The sequence below is a fragment of the Dermacentor andersoni genome, chromosome 2 (genome assembly GCF_023375885.2).
Source record: "Dermacentor andersoni chromosome 2, qqDerAnde1_hic_scaffold, whole genome shotgun sequence".
NCBI lineage: Eukaryota > Metazoa > Arthropoda > Arachnida > Ixodida > Ixodidae > Dermacentor > Dermacentor andersoni.
The window spans coordinates 239858473-239879051 of record NC_092815.1 but is presented as its reverse complement, the minus strand read 5'-3'; the positions used below and the strand labels follow the sequence as shown (position 1 = coordinate 239879051).

General features: G+C 49.1%; 1 protein-coding gene across 2 annotated transcripts in view; it reads left to right on the top strand.

The window, feature by feature from the left end:
• LOC126539892 (uncharacterized) overlaps positions 1 to 20579 on the top strand; it is a 242735-nt gene that overhangs the window by 6875 nt on the left and 215281 nt on the right. For both annotated transcript variants that reach the window (XM_050186702.2, XM_050186704.2), the window contains exon 2: positions 3168 to 3316. In XM_050186702.2, coding sequence (XP_050042659.1) covers positions 3168 to 3316 — 149 coding nt within the window. The remainder of the gene's footprint in view (positions 1 to 3167; positions 3317 to 20579) is intronic.

The following is a 20579-nucleotide window of genomic DNA, read 5'->3' as shown; positions in this document are numbered from 1 at the left end:
TGTCAAGATATCGGCTTTGCAAGCACAGTATATGGGTAAAAATACATTTCTGAGAAGAAATGCATTTGAAGTCATACACTGCATTTATTTGTCTAGATGCCACCACTCCTGTATATTTTGTGTCTGGTTGGCTTCGTGGCCTGTTGGCTGTATTCTCCTTTGTCTGGAGTGCTTTCTTTTTGCGGAAAGCATATTTTTCAGCTGCATGACGAAGGGCATGTCCTGAAGGTTATATGCCCAGTGAGGAACAGAACGCTGTTTAGAGACGGAAGAGTGCCGCTACTAAAATGGCACACTGCTTCGCTGGTAATCGTTTCAGCTGCTATCAGTGATGCATTTTCGTCTTTTGGTAGGATGGACCATATCACAGGGAGCAAGCTTTCTGATGCATTCTGCGTCTTCCTTTTGCAGCGCTTCAGTAGTTGAGACTCGGAAAGCTGCTGGAAAATTGGCAAGATTTTCGCAACTACATGGTGTCTGAGCTTGTACTTGTGGGTAGGTCGAGGCTCTCCTTAGGCACTGCTGCCATGTGCCTACACCCGCTCGTAGGTCCAGGGGGACAAAGTGTGCGTGGTTTTTCTTCTCGTCAGTCGATGTCATGTGGCGCCACGACTGCCCCTCTTCATGCCCTCGATGTGGTCGTTGTTTCGCAGAGCCATTCCATTGTGTATTGTTGTCGTTTTTGACAATGTCTTGGGCACGGCGCCTCCTGGCACTGAGTTGTCGCTGTTTTTTGCCTTTTGAGTAGTCCTATGTGAATACCGAATAATATCGAATATAAATTGAATCAAGGAAAAAAAAGAAGCCGAATATCAAATCGATATCGAATATCGTAAAATTTGTCACAAAATTGAATGCTTACAAACTTTAAGCAAGAAAAAACATGATGCTGCCCATGCTCGGGAGTCTTCTAGCATGCATAACAAGAATGTAGCAAGCTATCAGTAACATAGGTACATAAAAATCAAGATGTACAATAAGGACCACTTTTATTAAAGGAAACTCGAAGTCGCTATGCCAGCACTGATTAGTGCAGCTCAGTTCAGGTAAAGTCGCCGACCGATTTTTCGGATTCCGAAAATTTGGACATTCTTGATTGTTCGGACTGCTTTGCGGCACCGCCATTCTCCCCATAGACCGTAACGTATAAAAGCTGCCGAAAGTTCGGACTCCTTGCAGCCTCTCATTTGATTTTTTGGACGCTTCTTGAGTCAAGTCGATCGATGGCACTTGCCCCCACTGACTCTGACCGGTGCATGGTTCGACTTTCTGAATGCCATTTTTGTTTTGAAGTGAGCCTCCTTGCTGCGTCACGAGGTGGCGCTACTGCAAATCCCTGCTCATCATCATCCTGTCTGCCTGGTTCTGTAGAGTGGCTACAGCAGTTCTGGTCTCAGCTTAGTAAGCCATGTCAAGGCATTCCAGCAGATGATTTGTTTTTTTCTTCGTGTACGACGCTGCGAGTAGGCCACATTTTTAGTTTGTGCAACTGGTGTCGGCGTGATGGCACCGTGGTGTTTGCTTTATGTGCCGTGTCGAGGTTGTGGGGATCCAACGTGGCGTACGGAAACATCCCGTCAAGTGTCTAATGGCACCGACATTGCCTGCACAGGACCAGGGTGTTGTAAAAAATTTGAAGGTCCTCTACAGAGCGCGCCTCTTGAGCCGCATGCTCCTCTGCGCCGGCAAGCAGTACGCTGTTAGCCTTCTGTCGGCAATAAGCTGTCTGCAATAAACATGCTTGCAGGTGGATGCCTGGAAGGCAGTGACCCCTGTCACTCCACACAACTGCTTTCGGCACGCTGGATTTGTTGTAATCGATGAAGCAGGTGTTGTGGAGGCCCAGGATCTGTCGCCTGCCGATGTGCTCCCTACTGACACCGAAAATGTTTTTCGAGACCTGTGCAGTGGTGGCATTGCGATTCTGGACACCTTCTCATTTGAGAGTTTCACAGATGCCGACAGCGCTGTACTGACATGCGCAGAACTCGACGTCAACGATATCGTTCCTCAGATTTCTGCTACCCCGCCGGACGATGACTCTGAGTCGGAAGATGATGCACCATGTGTGCCACTGCCGTCACATGTGGAACTTGTACAAGCAGTGGCTGTGCTTTCAGCCGCCTATAGGGAACGCACGACCCTCTCCGAGATTCAGGCTGATCTGATTGCGTGTAAACGGAACAGCGTGCGACGGCGCATTCACGATTTCTTCAGGCCTACTGCGGAGTTCGAATAAGTGCATGGGAATAAAGGATTTCTTCTTTTTTTTCCCTGAATATATTTTTTTCGGACACCTGTTTATTCGGACATTTCCGCAGTCCCCGTGAGGTCAGAATAAACGGTCGGCGACTGTATGTATGAAGGTTTGGACAACATTTTTGAGCATGCCCATCTGTTTAACAGAACCAAAGTACTTTTTTTCCCGCAGAAGCTAAAGAATTAGCGGCGTTATGTTGTACTGAACACCGATGAGGTTCTCAGTTTTATCGTGAACCTCTTCTTTACGCCAATCTTTTATTGCCTAGAAAGTTTTACTTTCCAGTTTTTCTCCAAATACAGAGGGTACTATCCTCAGAAATTGTTCGAAGTGGATATGCCTTGCCAAATTGCTAGCTACAATTTCTAGGTAAAAATATGTCGTACAGTAATGAATTAAAAATGTAATTAGTTTAATTATGTTGATTAATACATTAGGCATTATAGGCATTAGGCTTAATACATGAGCATTAAAGGTTTACCACACCTTCCTCGAGACATAAAATAATGTTTTATGACTAGCCTAGGCGACAGAAAAATACGCATTTGCCTATTTTTAAAAAAATATATGATCATTGCTGGCACCCACTGGTTTTGAGGCTGCCCCTTTTCGGCCGTAAAAGAGATCGACAAATTCCTCTTCCAGAAGAGACCGCTTCTGAAAAAGAGATTGCTCCCTGTTGTGTGTCTCCGGGCGAAACTCTTTTTTAGGAAAAGTCTTTGCTCAAAAGACTGTCGATTGCCCTGGTGACAGAGGTATTACAATTGCCGAGGGCAATTTTTAAACATCTGGCGCAGCTAAAAAAAGAAAAAAGAACGTACATGACAGCTGTCGTTTTCCCTCACTAGTGTTTTTTTTCACAAGGAGGCGTCCTGTACCAACACATTGTGGAAACCTTGTTCCTCAGGTCGGCTGTCTGAAGAGAGAGCGGCACACCAGGAGGCACTGGCCAAGCATGACCAGGAGCTGGCCCGTGTTCAAAGTGAGCACCGCACTGAGCTACAGCGGCTGCGCGCAGAGCATGAAGCCTTGTTAAGCCGGATTCTCGAAGAGCAGGTGAGACAGGCACTATTTGAGTCATGGTATCAGTCGAATTTCGTACTAACATTACTGAAAGAAACTACGTCACCGCCATCTACTTGTGGAGCAGTATAACTGTTCATCCAGCATTGGAATGATGAACAATGCGTGGATTGGCCTAAGCTTTGTCCTTCAGGCTACAAACAACCTTGTGAATCATTATAGTAATGTTGCTCACATTTTGTCATTCATTGTGTGGCGACAGCTGTAGTCATTTAGCCTTCAATTTCTACCATTTGATGATTTCTAATTCACTGCACACAAAAAGGTCGCAGTTTTGGCTAAAAGGTGGAGCATTGATAGCGATATCAAAGTATTAGACTATCACACAAATTAATGCTCGAAGCTTTATGGGCAGTGTAAAAGGTTGTAAAGATATGCTAATTAAATGTTTCTGGTGGTGCATGCACAGACAAACGTGAACAGTTCTCACTCGATGACCATGAGCACTCGCTGTTGCAATGCTGGCATAGCCAGCAGCGGGGAGTGCGTGTGGTTGTTCCAAAGTGAATGTTCTGTCCTGCTACGTTGTTTACCTTTTCAAATGTGCCACAACTCCAGAACTCGGCAGATCACATGACTTCAACATATGGCACACTGGCTATGGTTGCATGAGGTGTCTAACCTGGAACAGCATGGTGACGGACGGCAATGCCAACAGTGACAGCGCAAACACACCTTGAGTGTCCGTATAATTGCTGTATCCTGAATAATTGCTTTGAATATGAAAAAAATTGGCAGTTTTGCCTGAAGGGTAAAGCACTGACAGCAATAAGAAGATTTAGCATTGGGCTTGGACTCTTTGGACGGTGTTCTGACTAAGTGCAGGTGTGACATGCAGCTTTGCCAAAATTTCCGGCACCCTGGAAAGCCTTCACACATCATAGAGGGCCTGTAATGGCTTAGCCAGTGGTGGGAATCCTGCACGTATTGCACCATTTGGATACTGAAGCAAATTTTTGTGCCAAATTGCACCAAAAGTGCAAAAATGACCAAAATCGTGCCACGCTGCACCAGAAAAGTTTTGGCAGCTTTGGCTCTGGCTGGCATCGGCGAAAGGTTGCCGCCGCGGTCCAGGGCATTGTGTCGTTGGTCTTGGAGCAGGTGCAAAAATAACTCTTGTATTCTGGCCAGCTGCGGGCACAAACAGCGCACTCTATTAAACCCCATAAATAGCAAAAAAGGTAGCCACATTCTTTTTTATCTTGCTACCCCAGCTGGCAAACAAGGACAGGCAAGTGGGCTGGGGATTTTCGCCTCTCTGTGGGTGGAGTGGAGCCGCGTGATTGTGCTGGTCCCGTTTCTGCAGAAACATGCACGCATGAGCATTCACATGGTGCTGGCAGTGCCTGTTCTTTATTTGTTAATTTTTTTAGACTCATGTCGGTGCCATGACGGTTGCGCGCAGCCTCACAATTGCGGTGATTGCACACCCCGATACCGCATTGACACAGTGCGATGAAAAAGTGCAACCTTAGAGGGTTAGCAGTGAGGGCATTCAGAAAGGGAAAGGCACAGAGAGGAGGAGTGTCACTCTATTTAGCTGATTTGGGGCGGGGTGAGGGGGGGGGGGGGCAGGCTTAGACTATCGCTAAGTGTGAACTGCAGATGTCCAGGTGCTTCTAGTGAGTAGCAAAGCTCAGTAAGCCGCACACAGAATTTTGGTTTGAGTTAGTTAGTGTTGTCAGTTTACTTACAAATATCTTCGAATAAACCACGGTGGTGTTCACTAACGCTAGTTTTCTTACAAGTTCTCTTGGAAAACACCTCCAGTCACTTCATGGGCACGTAGTGCAACAATGGCAGGGGTGTGCAAATAACGAATGTCCCTGAATAAAATCGCATCGAATAGCAAACGTTCAAACAAATTTATTCGTGAATCGAATGCCTACTATTTGATTTTTCTAATACAGTTGAACCTCGCACTGACAAAATCACCAGGGAATGCAAAAAAATCCGCTTTTGCGAGAATTTCTTTGTTGTGAAATGAGACAGCACAGATAGGTAATGCATTGCAGAATGAAACTTTACTGTCAAAATTTAGTTAGCCTACTTTTGTAAGCTTGCTCGAGGATATAGCACCGCGTTGCTGACAGTACAAAGTGTGCCGCATGCGTCGGTCAGCAGTGGTAGCACTGCCGTGGAGCATTATTCTCGGTCAATTGCTTTTGGAGATACGATCACTATTGCGAGATTTTGGTTCCGCATCGAACGCAGAGTAACAGCTCTCCACGCGTGCAGCAGCATTTCTCCAGTGCACGCTGTCTCCCGCAGTTGCCAACGCATGTGGTGTTGAGCGCAAAAGTGATCGTATCTCGTATACCTGAAGGCTGTCGATCGAGATGACGGCCTCTTCGCACAAATCTACGTCTGGCTCCGAATCTGCATGTGATGCCTATCGGGTGGCACCGAAACCAGTGTTCTTCAAGCAAGGGATGTCTATTTCCGGACGATTTGATTGCTTAATCACGGCCCGATGTGTGGCACTCCGTGCTACGACCGTCATTTCAAGTGCCATAAACAATTCCACCTCGGTGGGACGTGGATTTCCTTGTTTCTGCTGCATTTTTCTGACCGAGGCACACATTACACACTGCACTACATGTGAAAAAAATGTCGCATGCCGGTAACAACTTGCTGCCGCTTCAAACAGGCGATCAACAAACAAGATGGTGGCCATGATGTGTTTCTGGCGCGAGTGTTTCTGGCGCTTGGTTGTTCTTGCAAAAATGATGGGGCCTACGCAGGTGTAATGTAGTGGTATTTTACGCAATTTTAGTGCAAAGCAGTCGCATTTTAGCACATTTTGGAGCCTGTTAGCCTTGCGCGAATATGTAATATGCTGGGTTACGTTCCGGCAAATTTTGTTGATGCGGGATTGTAGTACCACAACATTTTGTTGTCGAGAGGTGTGAAATGTATTGAATCCCATGGGCATTCGCCGGGGAAACGAAAATATTTTGTTGTCGCAAGAATTTCCTAGTTGCGGGATTTAATTATTGCGGATTTCGACTGTAGTCGATATATTCAGTGTAGAGACCCGCTCATTACAACATGTCTTTTTCTTTATTTGCAGTCGAACCTGGATATATTGAACTCGATGGGGATCGGAAAATAGTTCAATGTAGCGAAAATTCGATATACAGATATAGGCCAAAAAAAAGCATTCGTGATCATAACAAATTGTGGCTTACCGATTGGAACAGCCGCGAATCACATAGCATGTGCACACAATATGAAAGCGCGTTATTTCACGGAAAAAGAAACCACTAATTTTGGGCTGCTTTTTCCTCTGGGAAATGAAGTTGAAAACACTAGTCTCAATCTTCTCGAGACTGTCCAGGTGCGAGAGCCCAGTGCCTTCCATTTCACCACAACAGCGCCGAATCAGGCTGAACGTTGACGCATGTTCAGTGGCTGTGTACGGACGCGTTTCTTCGAAAACGCAGTTGCCCTCGTCGTCGCTGGAATCGCCGTGTGGTATGCCAGCTATTCCGGCCACAATGTCCTCATCAGCGAGGTTGGCTACTGCTTGAACTTCGCTGTCAGCATTAATGAAGTCATCAACAGTCACTTCGGATGGGACGGCGCCGGGAAAATCGGACAAGTTGCGAAACGCATCCTCCAAGCACTCATCGTCATCTAAAGCTTCCGGACATTCATCTCCGGCCACTTCTGGCCTGCATTGCCAAAACAGTTGGGTACTGTGGCCTGCTTCACGTCGTCCTAAGCGCCGGTAATCATCTGGATCGTGCCGAGCAGGTCAATATTGAGATCGGTTCCCATGCGGAGGTTTACGAGGAGCCGTTGAATAATTCGCTTTCGATAGCCTACCTTGAATGCCTTTATGATACCCTGGTCGAGGAGCTGCAGTCTCGCTGTGGTGTTCGGCGGGAGAAACTTCAGTTCGATGTGCTGCAGCTTGCAAGTTGTTTGATGGGCCGAACAATTGTCTACCAGAAGGCAAACTCGGCGGCCCGACTTGCCCAGCTCAGCGTCTGAAGCCTGCAGCCATTCAACAAAAAGTTGACCTGTCATCCAGGGATTCCTATTACAGCCATAGTGGACGGGAAGCTGTTCGCAGTTCTTGAAGCTGCGCGGTGACTTGCTCTTCCCGATTACGAATGGCCGTAGCTTGCACGAACCGTCCATGTTGGCTGCAAGCAGCACCGACACACGCACTTTGCTCATTTTACTGCCGTGACATGAGGTTCCACGATGAGCGAGTGTCTTATTCGGCAACATTTGCCAAAAGAGACCAGTTTGTCTGCATTGAAGATTTCTGTAGGCGAAAACTTCTCAGTGATCTTCAGCCACTCCTCAGAAAGCCACTGCTGCATCTCCTGGCTGCTGACAGCCCCACATTCGCCTGAAATGGCCTTTCCTACAATGTCGTGGCTGTTTTTAAATCGTTGCTGCCACCCAGTGCCACCGCAAAAGTTCTCTTCGCCAAGAGCCGTAGCAAACCATTTGGCCTTTTCGATTGACATCGGACCATCCACGGGAATATTTGTTGCTTCGATTTCAAGAAACCACGTATAGAGTGCCTTCTCCACTTTGTCAAAAGCAGCAGGGCGCACACGACACGCTCCCAAGCAACTTTCCTCACCTGTTTTAAGCTTGATGTCCTGCTTGTTTTTTAACAACGTACTTAAAGTACTCCGCGGAATGCCAAATGCGCCTGCCACGGAGGACTTCTTTTCTCCGTTCTCGACACGCCGGATTACCTCAAGCTTTCTTGCAAAGTCCAGATTCTTCCTCTTTTTTATGTCCGCGGATGCCATAGCTCACCAGATGACCGCAGTCATACACGCTACATATGGCACGTTGAAACACAGGCACACGCAAGAAAAACGCGTGAGGCACAGATGGAGCGGTCCGAGCACAGCCTGGCCGAGCAGCAGTCAACGGGGCTGTGAAGGAACGACAAAGGGAAAAGAAAGAAGAGAGCGGGGATAAAGATCGGCAGAATATGCCATCAAAGGCGCTGTGGGCGCAATCGCCGCTTTGCTATGATTAGTTTTTTTAGCCCTCTCTGGCTCTCTCATCTCCCCTGGCCCACGAGCGACCGTCATGCCAGACGCCTCTCTTATAACCGGTTTTCTCTCTCTTCCTTTCCCCAGGAAACGTGGCTTGGAAACGTCGCCACGCGTCTCCATGCCGCACACTCTCTTCGCTGAGCTCCAATGACCTTGCCCAATGCACATGCCAGCGGCACAGGAGCAGCTAGAGAGCTCGCACTGGTGGGGCGCAGAAACGGGGGAAAGGCTCTGCATCTCCGTTGCTAGGCGACGGCCGCGCATGCGCAGAGAAGGAGCCTGCTGACTGACAGCGGAAATGTTCTCCCCTAAGGACCGGACACGAATGTCATTGGGAAAAGCGCACCTTCCAGGGGCACGGCGTTCGATATATCGAATGTCCAGCGAAAATGGAATTCGATATACTACGCAATTGTCCTATACCTTTACGTTGTATTTTCAAGGGGGTAATTTGTGTGTTCAATATAGCCAATAATTCGAAATATGTGGGTTCGATATATCCGGGTTCGACTGTATTTATTTAGAAGAATACTGCCAACCAGAGTGCCAGGCTTTAGGCAGGAGTAGGCGTACAAAGCAAACGTGACATTGCAGCATTTTATACATGGGATCGTAACAAACATATCACTGTAATCATATCACCATGAGGACTAACTAGCACATTCTACCAAGTTTTGTAAGAAAAATAGAACGGATAAAACAGGAAGAACGAACATTACAAGACAAGAAAATAAAGGCAATGTAACTTGATGCCATGGTCTAAACTCCACTAAAAAAAACCGCAAGTAACAATATGAAAAGAAAATTTCATGACAACGTGCAAGAGAACAACGAAACGTTTGTGCATTATACGATATCAGTAGAAAAGGCATTTCATTTCATTTATTTCACCTTGAAGGCCCAAAGGCATTACATAATGGGGGGGGGGGGCCTACAAGGTCTAATATACAATTTAATAAAAACTCAAAGAGAAGAAAAAAATGCACTACAGAAGGTAGTGTCACGATCCACCCGGGATCGTGAACAAGGGAGGGCTCGAGGCAACCTCCGTTAGACAGACGCTCCGCAGCGTGGTGGTGCTGAACGATGACTGACCGCCGAGCAGCCGTGCTCGTCGGTGTTTATTGCGGTGCGGTGACCAATGTTGCCTGCTGAGCTTAGCAGGCCACCGAGCCTGGTGGCGAACGAACAATTATGCCTGAGGGGGCGCACGTGCTTGCTACACCCCCTTATCCCCAGTTTGTTTGTTAAATAAAAAACAAACGTCCATTTTCATAATATGAGGATCTGCCTCCACCCTAGCTGGGTCAACGCTGCCTGCTATCCAGGCGAGTAACGGTCTGGTGGCCTCCGTCGTCGAGTACTCCGCCTGGGTTCCAGTGTTGATGGGTCGGGTGTGGCAATGCCGGGTGCTGCCTGAGCCAGCCTCGCTCTGTCTGGAGGGTCTGTAGTGGTCGACCTCGTGAGTGGTGCTGGGCTCAACACAGGTCCAACTGGTGCCGCACCACTGGCAACGGTTGCTGCCTCAGAGGTGGGTGGTGCTCCGCTGGAAGCGACTGGTGCTGCCGCTAGTCCTCCTGCGGGCTGGAACTCGAAAGTGGCAGTCGAGGGTGCTGGCCAGGTCCCGAGGCGAGGCCTGACGTGGTAGTCTTTGCCACATGGCCCTGTCTGGCATGCGAACGAGCAGCGATGAGGCGCTGGCAGGAGACACCACCTGTCTGGCAGACCAGGGTGGGCCAGGACGGAAATTCCTGGCGAAAACTGGAGCTCTCGACTCTGGCAAAGGCCCGGGACGGCACCCTTGTTCAGCAGCCAGCTTCTGCTTCAGCTGCTTGAAGAGCACCGTGGATCGGAGGTCCGGATGCAAGACGTCCAGGGTGTCTTGAGCATCCGACCTAGCAGGAGCTTACAGGGGGCACGGCCAGTGACATCATGAGGCGTGGTCCGGTGCTGAAACAGTATCCGGGCAATCTGCGTCCAGAAATCCCCAGTCTGGCTCTTCTTGAGCTTGTCTTTGATGGTTTGCACCACCCGCTCGGCTGCACCATTTGAAGCAGGGTGGTACGGCGGAACCATCATCCAGCGGATTCCGTTCTTCGTCAGCCAGGCCAGGTACTCTGTGCTGGCGAAAGCAGGACCATTGTCGGACACGATGACATCCGGAAACCCCTGGGCGGCGAAGACCTGTCGTAGCGCTGCAATGGTCGCGCCTGCTGATGGGGTGGTGACGGGTAGAACCTCCACCCACTTCGAAAAGGCGTTCACCACCACCAGGAAATAATGGCCCTTGAAGGGTCCCCCAAAATCCACCTGCAGGCGGGACCAGGGTCTCTGTCGGAATGGCCAGGCGGTGATTTCCACAGGACGTGAGGCTCGCTGATTCTCCTGGCAGATTTGGCAGCTCTGCACCAAGTGAGCGATGTCCTGTCCATGCCAGGCCACCAAACATGGGACCGGGCCACAATCTTGGTCTTTTCTACGCCAGGATGACCCGCATGCAGCAACTGCAGGACCCTGGACCGGAGACTTTGTGGGATCACCACCCTAGAACCCCACAGTAGGCAGCCCCGCTGCAAGCTCAGCTCAGTGGCCTTGTGGCTATAGGCCTGCTGCACCAATTCCTCTCCACGGGACACCGCTTTGACCACCTGAGACAGGACTAGGTCTCGGCTGGTCGCTTGAGATACCGCAGATCTGGAAAGCACCTCCGGGTACGCGTGTTCCAGCATGAGCACTTCAGCAGGTTCTGGCACAGCATCAGGCACCTCTGGCAGGGGCAGGCGGCTCAGGGCATCAGCAAGTCCCAGGTCCTTTCCCGGACGGTAAACCAGCTAGTAACTGTAAGCTGCCAGCCTCAAGGCCCAGCATATCACTCGAGGTGATGCCTGCACAGGAACTGCCTTGTCAGGCCCCAGCAGCCCCAACAGCGGCTTGTGGTCCGTGACCGCCTCGAACTTCCGGCCCCACAGATACTGGTGGAAGCGTTCGACACCGAACATGAGGGCCAAACCTTCTTGTCCGGCTGGCTGTAACGTTGCTCTGCAGCATGAAGCCATCGAGAAGCAAACGACACAGGATGTTCCTGGCCATCTTTGTCCCGGTGTGCCAGGACGGCTCCCACACCATACGGCGACGTATCTACAGTAAGGACGACAGGCTTGGCAGGATCGAAGTGCACCAGCACTGGAGCCTTGGTGATTAGCTCCTCGCTGCGCTGGAAGGCCCGGTCCTGCTCCTTCTCCCAGACCCATTGTTGACCATCTCGAAGCAGAAGATGGAGCGGCTGTAGATGCTGCGACAGGTTCAGCAGAAAACTCCTGTAGAAGTTGATGAGGCCGAGGAAGCTCTGAAGCTCCTTCTTGTTCTGGGGCTTAAGTGCCTTGAACACAGCATCAACTTTGCGGGGAGCTGGGGCTAGGCCTGCCTGGGAAATGACATGTCCCAAGTACTCAACGCTGGGGGCTAGGAAAATGCACTTTTCCAGCTTGAGCTTGAGGCCGGCGTTGTGCAGTCGTGCCAGGACGTTGTGCAGGTTCTGCAGGTGGTCCCCATCATCGCTGCCAGTATTCAGGATGTCGTCCAAGTACACTGCCACGTGCCTCATGCCCCTGAAGAGGTTGTCCATCTCCCTCTGGAATATGGCCAGGGCCGAGGCCACGCCAAACGGTAAGCGCGTGTACTGAAAGAGCCCCAAAGTTGTCGATATTGTGACATACTTCCACGAGGCATCCTGGAGCACCAGCTGCTGGTAAGCATCTCTGAGGTCAAGCTTCGTAAACTTCTGTCCACCGGACAATGCTGAACAGAGATCTTCAATCCGGGGCAGCGGGTACTTCTCGACGGTCGCGACGGAGTTGATGGTAACCTTGAAATTCCCGCAGATCCTGATACTGCCGTCTCGCTTGAGGACTGGTACGATGGGAGCGGCCCATTCAGATGTCTTGACAGGTACCAGGATGCCCTCTCGTTGTAACCGTTGCAGCTCCTGGGTGACCCCGTCCTACAGGGCGAACGGTAGTAGGCAAGGCTTGAAAAAACGTGGCCGGGCTCCCTCAGGTACATAGATGCCAGCTGTCGTGCCGGCAAATGTGCCCACCCCTGACTGGAAGAAGGACTTGAACTCGGTCAGAAGGCTGGGGACGTCTTTCACCACATGCATGCTGGCTTCCTGGTACTCTGGCAGACGAACGCCCAGTGCATGAATCCAGTTTCGGCCCAGCAGCGTCAGCGACGACCCCTTTGTTAAGTAAAGGGAAATGGTTGCCTCCCTGTTGCCAAAGCGAACGCTGACCTGTGCCTGACCCTGGACCTGGGAGAGTTGCCCGGAATGTAGCTGCGCAGCATCACGGTCGAAGCCTCGACGGACACGCCGGGGAAAGTACGCTTGAAGAGTTTCCCGGTCATTACTGGCACGCTGGCCCCTGTATCTAGCTCCATGGAAATGGGGTGCCTGCAGATTTCGACGGTCAGCATGTACGGCGGCACAGACGACGGTACAAAGCCGGTGTGCCACATGTCGAAAATCGGCGGGTCCTCGGCCACGATGTGGAGCCTGGCCATGGAACAACTTGAGCCCGCTGCCACACGCCCTCGCCGCATACCCTTGTGACGGCTGCCCTGGCCGCGGTCCTGTGCTTGAATCAGGCTGCTGCTTGCTGTTCGGCCTCCCCCTTCGGCATACACGTGCCAGGTGCCCAGTTTTCCCACACTTAAAGCATTGTGCTTGAGAGAAGTGGCACTGTGAGGCGGAGTGGGCACCACCACAGCGACTGCAGGTACTGCCCTTTGTCGCCAACTCGTTGACCGCCGCTTCCGCTGACAGTGAGCCAGTCGCACGGGAAATCTCGCCGGCGTCCTTGGCGGCAGCTTCAATTGCCAGCGCTGCCTTCACGGCGTCGTCCAGCGAGGGGTCGGGAAGCTCCAGGAGTCGCGTCTGCATGGCGGGGTTGTTGATGCCACAGAAGAAACGGTCCCGGAGCAGCGAGTCCAGCTGGTCCCCGAAAACACAGGCACTCACTAACCCTCGTAGCGCAGCAACGCACTGCCCGAGGGTCTCTCCTTCCCGGCGGCTCCGGTTGTTGAAGCAGAAACGCTCCTTTAGTGTGGACGGTGCTGGGTTGAAATGCGAGTGCAGTAGGGCGAGCAGCTCACCCATTGCCTTAACGTGCGGCGTGGCTGGCTTGAGAAGGTCGAGCAAGAGGCTGAAGACGTGGGTCCCGCAGCTGGCCAGGAAAATGTCCCGCTGTTTGGCCTTGGGTGTGTCTGGAAGAACACGTTTGCCTGGAAGAACACGTGGACTTGCTCCTCGTAAATTTGTCAGGCGGACCCATCTCCTTCGAACGGCTTGAGCCTTCCGTACAGCGGCACGGCGGCAGCAACGGGGGGCGGTGTTTTGCCGCTCGCGGCGGCGGGGGACGATCCGTGGGTACTCGTCACCAGTGTCATGATCCACCCGGGTTCGTGAACAAGGGAGGGCTCGAGGCAACCTCCGTTAGACGGACGCTCCACAGCGTGGTGGTGACGAACGATGACTGACTGCCGAGCAGCCGTGCTCACCAGTGTTTATTGCGGTGCGGTGACCAATGTTGCCTGCCGAGCTTAGCAGGCCACCGAGCCTGGCGGCGAACGAACATTATGCCTGAGGGGGCGTCACATGCTTGCTACAGTAGACAATCCAAGAGCAATGACAATGTTACAAAGCGGGACAAAAAAGAGCATTCTAAAACGACATAGGACGAGTATATTTAGTTAGATTGCCACATGTGTTGGCCAAGAGGCAACAGCCCGCGCTAGCTTCTAATCGTCGTCGTCGTCTTCACACTGCTGGCCTTTCGTGATCGCGCATATTGTGCCGTAGCAATATTGCAGAAAGTTTGTCGGTTACTGCACGCGACTATATTATCGGGTAGGTTGTTCCATATTGTTATACCATTGGGAAAGAATGAGTTATTTGTGGCAGAACTTCAGCCATTGATTGGTGCTATAGGGTGGCTGTGGTTTATGCGGGGTGAAGTTCGATGTGATGGTTGCAGGAGGACGTGTCGTGATTGAGGGTGATAGAAAAAACATGGATAAGGCACAGTCGGGAAACGATGCGACGAGATTCAAGTGATGGCAGATTCAGCGATTCTTTCAGTGCGCTGATGCTGGCATTGTTTGAGTACTGCCAGCATATAAAACGGGCAGTGCGGTTTTGGATCCTTTCTAAATCGTTAGTAAGATGAGTTTGTGAGGGGTGCCAAATTGAACAAGCATACTCGAGTTTCGGTCGCACGAAGGTTTGATAAGCTAGCTTTTTTATGTCCGGTGATGCTAATTTCAAGTTGCGGCGAATGTATCCGTGTGTGCGCGAGGTTTCTGCGCAGATGGATTGAATATGGGTTGACCATGATAGCGACGGTGGCATATGCACTCCAAGATATTTCTAGGACGATGTACAGCTAACCGGAAATGACTTGATTCTATAGGTGTAATGTGCTGTGCTGATTTTTCGGGGCAAACACATCATTTTACATTTAGTAAGGTTTAATGGCATGAGTAATTAATCACATCAAGTTGCAATTAATCCTAGGTCATGTTGAAGTGTAGTGCTATCGTCTGGATTACGGATGGGAGAGTATAAAACGGAATCATCGGCAAAAAGTCTTAACTTGGTTAGTATGTTAGTGGGCAAGTTATTTATGTATATTAGGAAGAGAAGCTAGCAAAGACAGGCACCCTGGGGTATGCCTGACGTTATGTCAGAGACAGGTGAATCGTAGTTAGTACTAGTGGTTGTGAACTGCTTCCGGTTTTTAAAAAAATTTTCTAGCCATGAAATTATGTTGGGAGGGATTCCAAGGTTACACAGTTTAGAGAGTAATTAGTTATGAGGGACACAGTCAAATGTCTTAAAAAAATCTAAAAATATGGCGTCAATTTGAAGGTTTTCGTCCATGTAATGTAGTATATTGTGTGTGAATTTTGCCAGTTGAGTTTCACACAACTGTTTCCAGATGCCGTGTTGGTTTCGATATTTTGGCAATTTTTCACGATGCAAAACCCGCGTCCCCTCTTAAGCTGTCTGTTAAACTATTGGCAGTTATAATCAGATTTAATAAGTATCGTAGGGATGTATTTGTTCTTGAGGTTAAAGGGACACTAGAGGTACCATAAAGTCAAGTTAAAGTGACAAAGCAATACTCTAGAACGTCTAAGGCGTCAATATAATCACGAACAGAGCTTTAGTAACCGAGAAATTGAGGTAAATGCATGACACGATTTGAGACCCCCCAGCGACATTCCGGTACTAGCCCGATGACGAAGGCACTCCTCATCATAATTTATGTCACTAGTACTCAACTACTGGTATTAAAAATATCTCATTAGGTTATAAGACGGAAGAAAATGCTACTTGTCTACTTTTGTTCGATTCTAAGAAAAAATAACATTTTGACGTTACCCTTCAGTAGCATGGGTGGTCGAAAGTTTCGTTTTCGCTCGACTCTGCGCCGTGCCCGCTTTGGAGTTTCAGTTGTTTCATTATCGCGTTGTACTGCGCTTGTTCTGCTGGCTCACGAAACTTGAATTTTGAACAAGCAGCGAGAATGCCACGTCCATGTGATGTCGTGGGATGCGCAAACAGTCCGCAGAACTTGGCCAAGGGCAGATGCAGCGACGAATCCAACGTTACTTATCACTGTGTGCCAACGAGTGAACCTCTCCGTTCGAAGTGGTTAAGTGCCGTATCTCTGCCACAGCGCGTTGGCAAAGAGCCCAGAAATCGGATAGTGTGCTCGCTGCACTTTCGTGCAGAGGATTACGGGTTCAACGCCGACTAACTGAAGTCGTGTGGAGTGCCTTTTAAAGCAATGCTTTCCCGTAGCGCTGTTCAGTCAGTCTTGCCTGCATTCTCCGAAGCGCAAGATCAACTGCAGGTCGAAGACGGGGCAGTGAGTGCGGCATTTGGTTTTCACGAAGGAAAAGCTACAAAATTGCGAATATGTACAGCCATGACATACAGTTTGATTGTTGTGTTTATATAGGAGGTTGTGGCCAAGTACTGCACCAGGGTGGCCAATCCTGCTCTGGCGAGGGAGTGCGTTTTCGGTTCTGGTCACCGGGATCAGGCCACACTCCAGGCCTGTTTATGCAATTTTATCAAGACGCGGATTTTTGTTTTTAATCCGGTGGAAAATTGCGCGGCACCGGGATTTGAACCACGGACCTCTTGCACGCGAGGCGGGTGTTCTACCTCTACGCCACCGCTGCACTCTGACCGGGGTAGTTGGAGAAGTATGGGAGAGGCCTTTGCCCTGCAGTGGGCATAACCAGGCTGATGATGATTATGACATACAGTTGCCGTCGTAGTAGTACGCAACGACGCCGGCAGTGTGAGCCCTCAGCAGCAGGTCACGTTCAACAGTGCTTAAATCGCTGAAGTCGAGCCCAGCATCGCGAGCCAATGTGTTGTTGTCAGGGTTGTCCATTGCAACGAGCGTGAAAGTTGGTGTCATAAAATAAAGAACCAGCTTATCGTCGCGCGCTTTCCCTTCCGCTAGCCACCATAGTTCCGCTTTTGCACTGCTGTCGGCTTTGTCTTGGCTTTGTTTCTGGCCGCACGTTTGCGTTTGGCGAAGAAAAGCCGTAGCGCCGTCTGCGGGCGCTGTTTTACTCGCCGACGGCGCAACGTCACTTTGAGACCATGACGTCATCACTCCTCGATCGGAGGGCAGGAGATTTGAACTGCGCTAGAGGTACGCGGACGCTTCAGAACGCATTTTCTCTCAAAATAAGTCTCTTCTTCGCATGAAACAAGCGTTTTGAGGTATCTGGTATGGTATTTCAACAGTACATGTTGACTTAATATTAACCTTTAGTGTCCCTTTAAGCATTGTAGTCTTAAAAAGTTCGCAATAAGCATTGACACTTCGAGTTAAGTATGTATTCCTGAAGTTAACTAAAAAATTGGTGAGTTCGAAATTAATGGCACCAAAATTTCCTCTCTTGTAATGTGTAATTACTTTCTGAGTAGGTGATTTCTTTTTTAGAGGAGTGGCGATGCAAATATGAATTAGATTGTGGTCACTAAGACTGGGGAGCCTATTAATGGTTTTTATGTCGTCAGGACATGTAGTTAGTAGGAGGTCGAGCATTTTATTATCCCTGGTAGGGCAAGTTATGGTCTGGTGAAGGTTGAAATCAAGTACAGTGTTTAAAAATTGCTGTTCTTTATATGGAGACCCATTCGACACTGAAAGCAACGGCCAGCTGATAGCTGAATAATTGAAGTCCCCGAATAGAAATATTGGTTCCTTAGGATATTTATTTGTTACTGTAGTTAGGGTTTAGGGATTGTCAGAGTTAGGGATTCATTAGCATTCCGCTGCCGAGCTGTTCTCGGGAATAACGACTCGTTAAAAATGTTCGTCTTGCAGGAATGTGCCCTAACCTTTTTAGGGTGAAAAGAACGTGCTTTGCGCAGGTTAGCAGTGTCGATGTAGTGTGCTCTATTGATACCTAGCTAGTCATGAAAAAGCAAGTAAAAGAGTTTCATCTGTTCCTGGCAACGCCTTGAGGCCAGGCTTTCCAATTGTGCGTCAAGTAGCAGCTGCATTGGGGGTGCGTGCCAATTATATGTGTTATAGATAAATCTTACCGATTTGCACTGCACCTTTTCAAGTTTGGGGATGTTTGTCTGCGTTTAGACGTCCCAAACAGCGGCGGCTTATTCCAGTATTATCCTAATACACGTTTTTATGCTAACAGTTTTATGTGGCATGTTGATTTTGCCAATGTTCTTCTTAGGTATCCAAGTTCTTTCATTGCCTTTTTTTCAATATAGGTATGCTATGTGCCCGTTCCTTCTCAAGTCGCTTGTAATTTTTACTCCAAGATATTTATTACATGATACTACATCTAGGGTTAGGGCATGGGTGTTAAGGCAATATATGAAATGTAACAGTTTCTTTTTGTTCGTTAACATCATTGCTACAGTCTTTTTGTGATTTATGGTCATTTGCTATGTGGTGCACCATTCCTGTATTTTGGCCTAAGAAGTGTTTAAGCCAACCTGATCTTCAGAACTAGAGATTTCACCATAAATTACGCAGTCATGTGTGAAGAGCCTGATCTTGACAGGGATTTCACCGGCAATGTCATTAATTAAGATTAAGAAAAGAGTGGTCCAGGAACCGGTCCCCGAGGGATTCCGGACTCAACTGAAACTGATTTAGAGGACACATTATTAATCCTAACTGTCTGACGACAGCACGAGAGATAAGCTTCTATCCATGCTAACAGGGTATCCTTTTTAAGTAGTGATTTTAGCTTTAATAACAGTTTGGTATAAGACATGCAATCGAAGGCTTTTGTCGACCTGGCTATGGTTATCTAATGCTGCAGCGAGATCACGAACTATTTCAAGCAGTTGGGTTACTGTCGACAGCCCTTTTTGAAACCCGTGCTGCCGCATATCAATTAATTTGTTACTTTAAAGAAAAACTGAGATGTGTTTGGAAATGATACGCTCCAGTGATTTGCCGCATGTGCACACTAGTGAAATGGGTCTAATGATGTGGGTTGCGACAGGTTGTTAGTTTTCGGTATAGGTGTTATTTGGGCGTATTTCCCATTGGTGGCAAGTTCAGCATATGCCAGTGATTTGTTAAATATGAGGGCCAGGTATTTTGTGCACCATTTGGCATACCTTATTAAACAACAGTTTGGTATGCCATCTACACCAGGTGGCTGCTTAGCATCTGAGTTTAGTACAGTAAAAGCTCGTTAATTCGAACTCGTGGGGGACTGAAAAATTGTTCGAATTAAGCGGAGTTTGAATTAACGAGCGGGCGGCAAAAAAAAAAAAAAAAAAAAGATGGCCATTGCATTTGGCTGCTAGGGCCGAAGCCAAAATAGCCATATCTGGGATCGTCATCGAGGAATACGCACTACTACTCTTTGAGGTCGGCGATTGCGGGTATTAAAATCATGCGAGTCCAAACACCAAAGGAAATAAAGATGTCCAATCAATTTATGCGCCTGGAACTAATGATAAATGTACCCACGTGAGCGTCAGGCTTAATGATGAAATATGACACTATTTATGCTTCAAAAACATGTTTATTAACAAAAGAATAATGATCGAAGCATATCAACATGAAAAATAATCGGTGATTTGCATTTGTTTGCGCTTTCTTCGCCGCGACTCGAGAAGCATTGTCTGCAACTTGCCCAACATCTCCAGCGCAGCATCCGAATTCTCATCGGTGGAGAAATAGCGCGCAGCCAGATCGAGTCCCGATGCTGCTTCACATGCGCTCGGAGGAGGCAACGGATCGTCCTCTTTGTCGGACTCGTCGTCGCTGTCAGGCGTGCTCGCCGCGCGTGAGTCGTGCTGCTGACTGGACGCAGCCTCGATAATCTCGGCGTCAGTTAAAGGCCCCGTTGTCTCCACGCCGTTGTCTACGTCGACAAAGCTCTCGAAGTCCACACCCTCCGATAAAACAGCGTAGGCAGGGTCCAGCACGATGGAGCCATCATCTTGATCCACTTGAACATCAAAGTCGGCTGTGCAGCAGGCTTCTGTGGTTTCACTGAAGCCACACTTGCGGAAACAGTTAGCGATAGTGTCTGCAGCGAGCGATGAGCGAGCGCGGCTTCGGCCGCTTATCTGTTTTTTCTGCCAGCGTCCGCTGCGGCGTACGCGGTTGTTGCGACGCGCGTCTTTTCTTTTCTTTCTTTCCTCTTATCTTTGAACTCTCCTCTATCTGCACGCGGCAGCGGTGATGGCTCGGCCTGAGCCAATCGGCAGGCCCGTGCACTTTCCTTTTCATCCTTCCCTCAGTCGCAACAACAACAACGCCGGAGGCTCCAGCAAGGAAATTGGCGGCTCGCCTCGTGCGTGCAAAAATGCGCGCTGGCTTATTTATTCTCGTCGCTGTGCATATTAAAAAAAAAAATTTCAATGCATTGTACTCGTTTCGAGGCGACTTCTATTTACGAGAAGCAATGTCGGCTGCCGGCTCCTAGTTCGAATTAACCGACGTGAGTACCGGTACGTTCGAATTATCGGGCGTTCCGGCCCATTGATATACATAGGGCTTTGCAGGGACCCGGGCATCAGTTCGAATTAACCGGCGGTTCGAATTAAGCGATTTCGAATTAACGAGCTTTTACTGTAACAGCGAAAGTGCATCTTCCTCTTGAACCAAAATGTTATC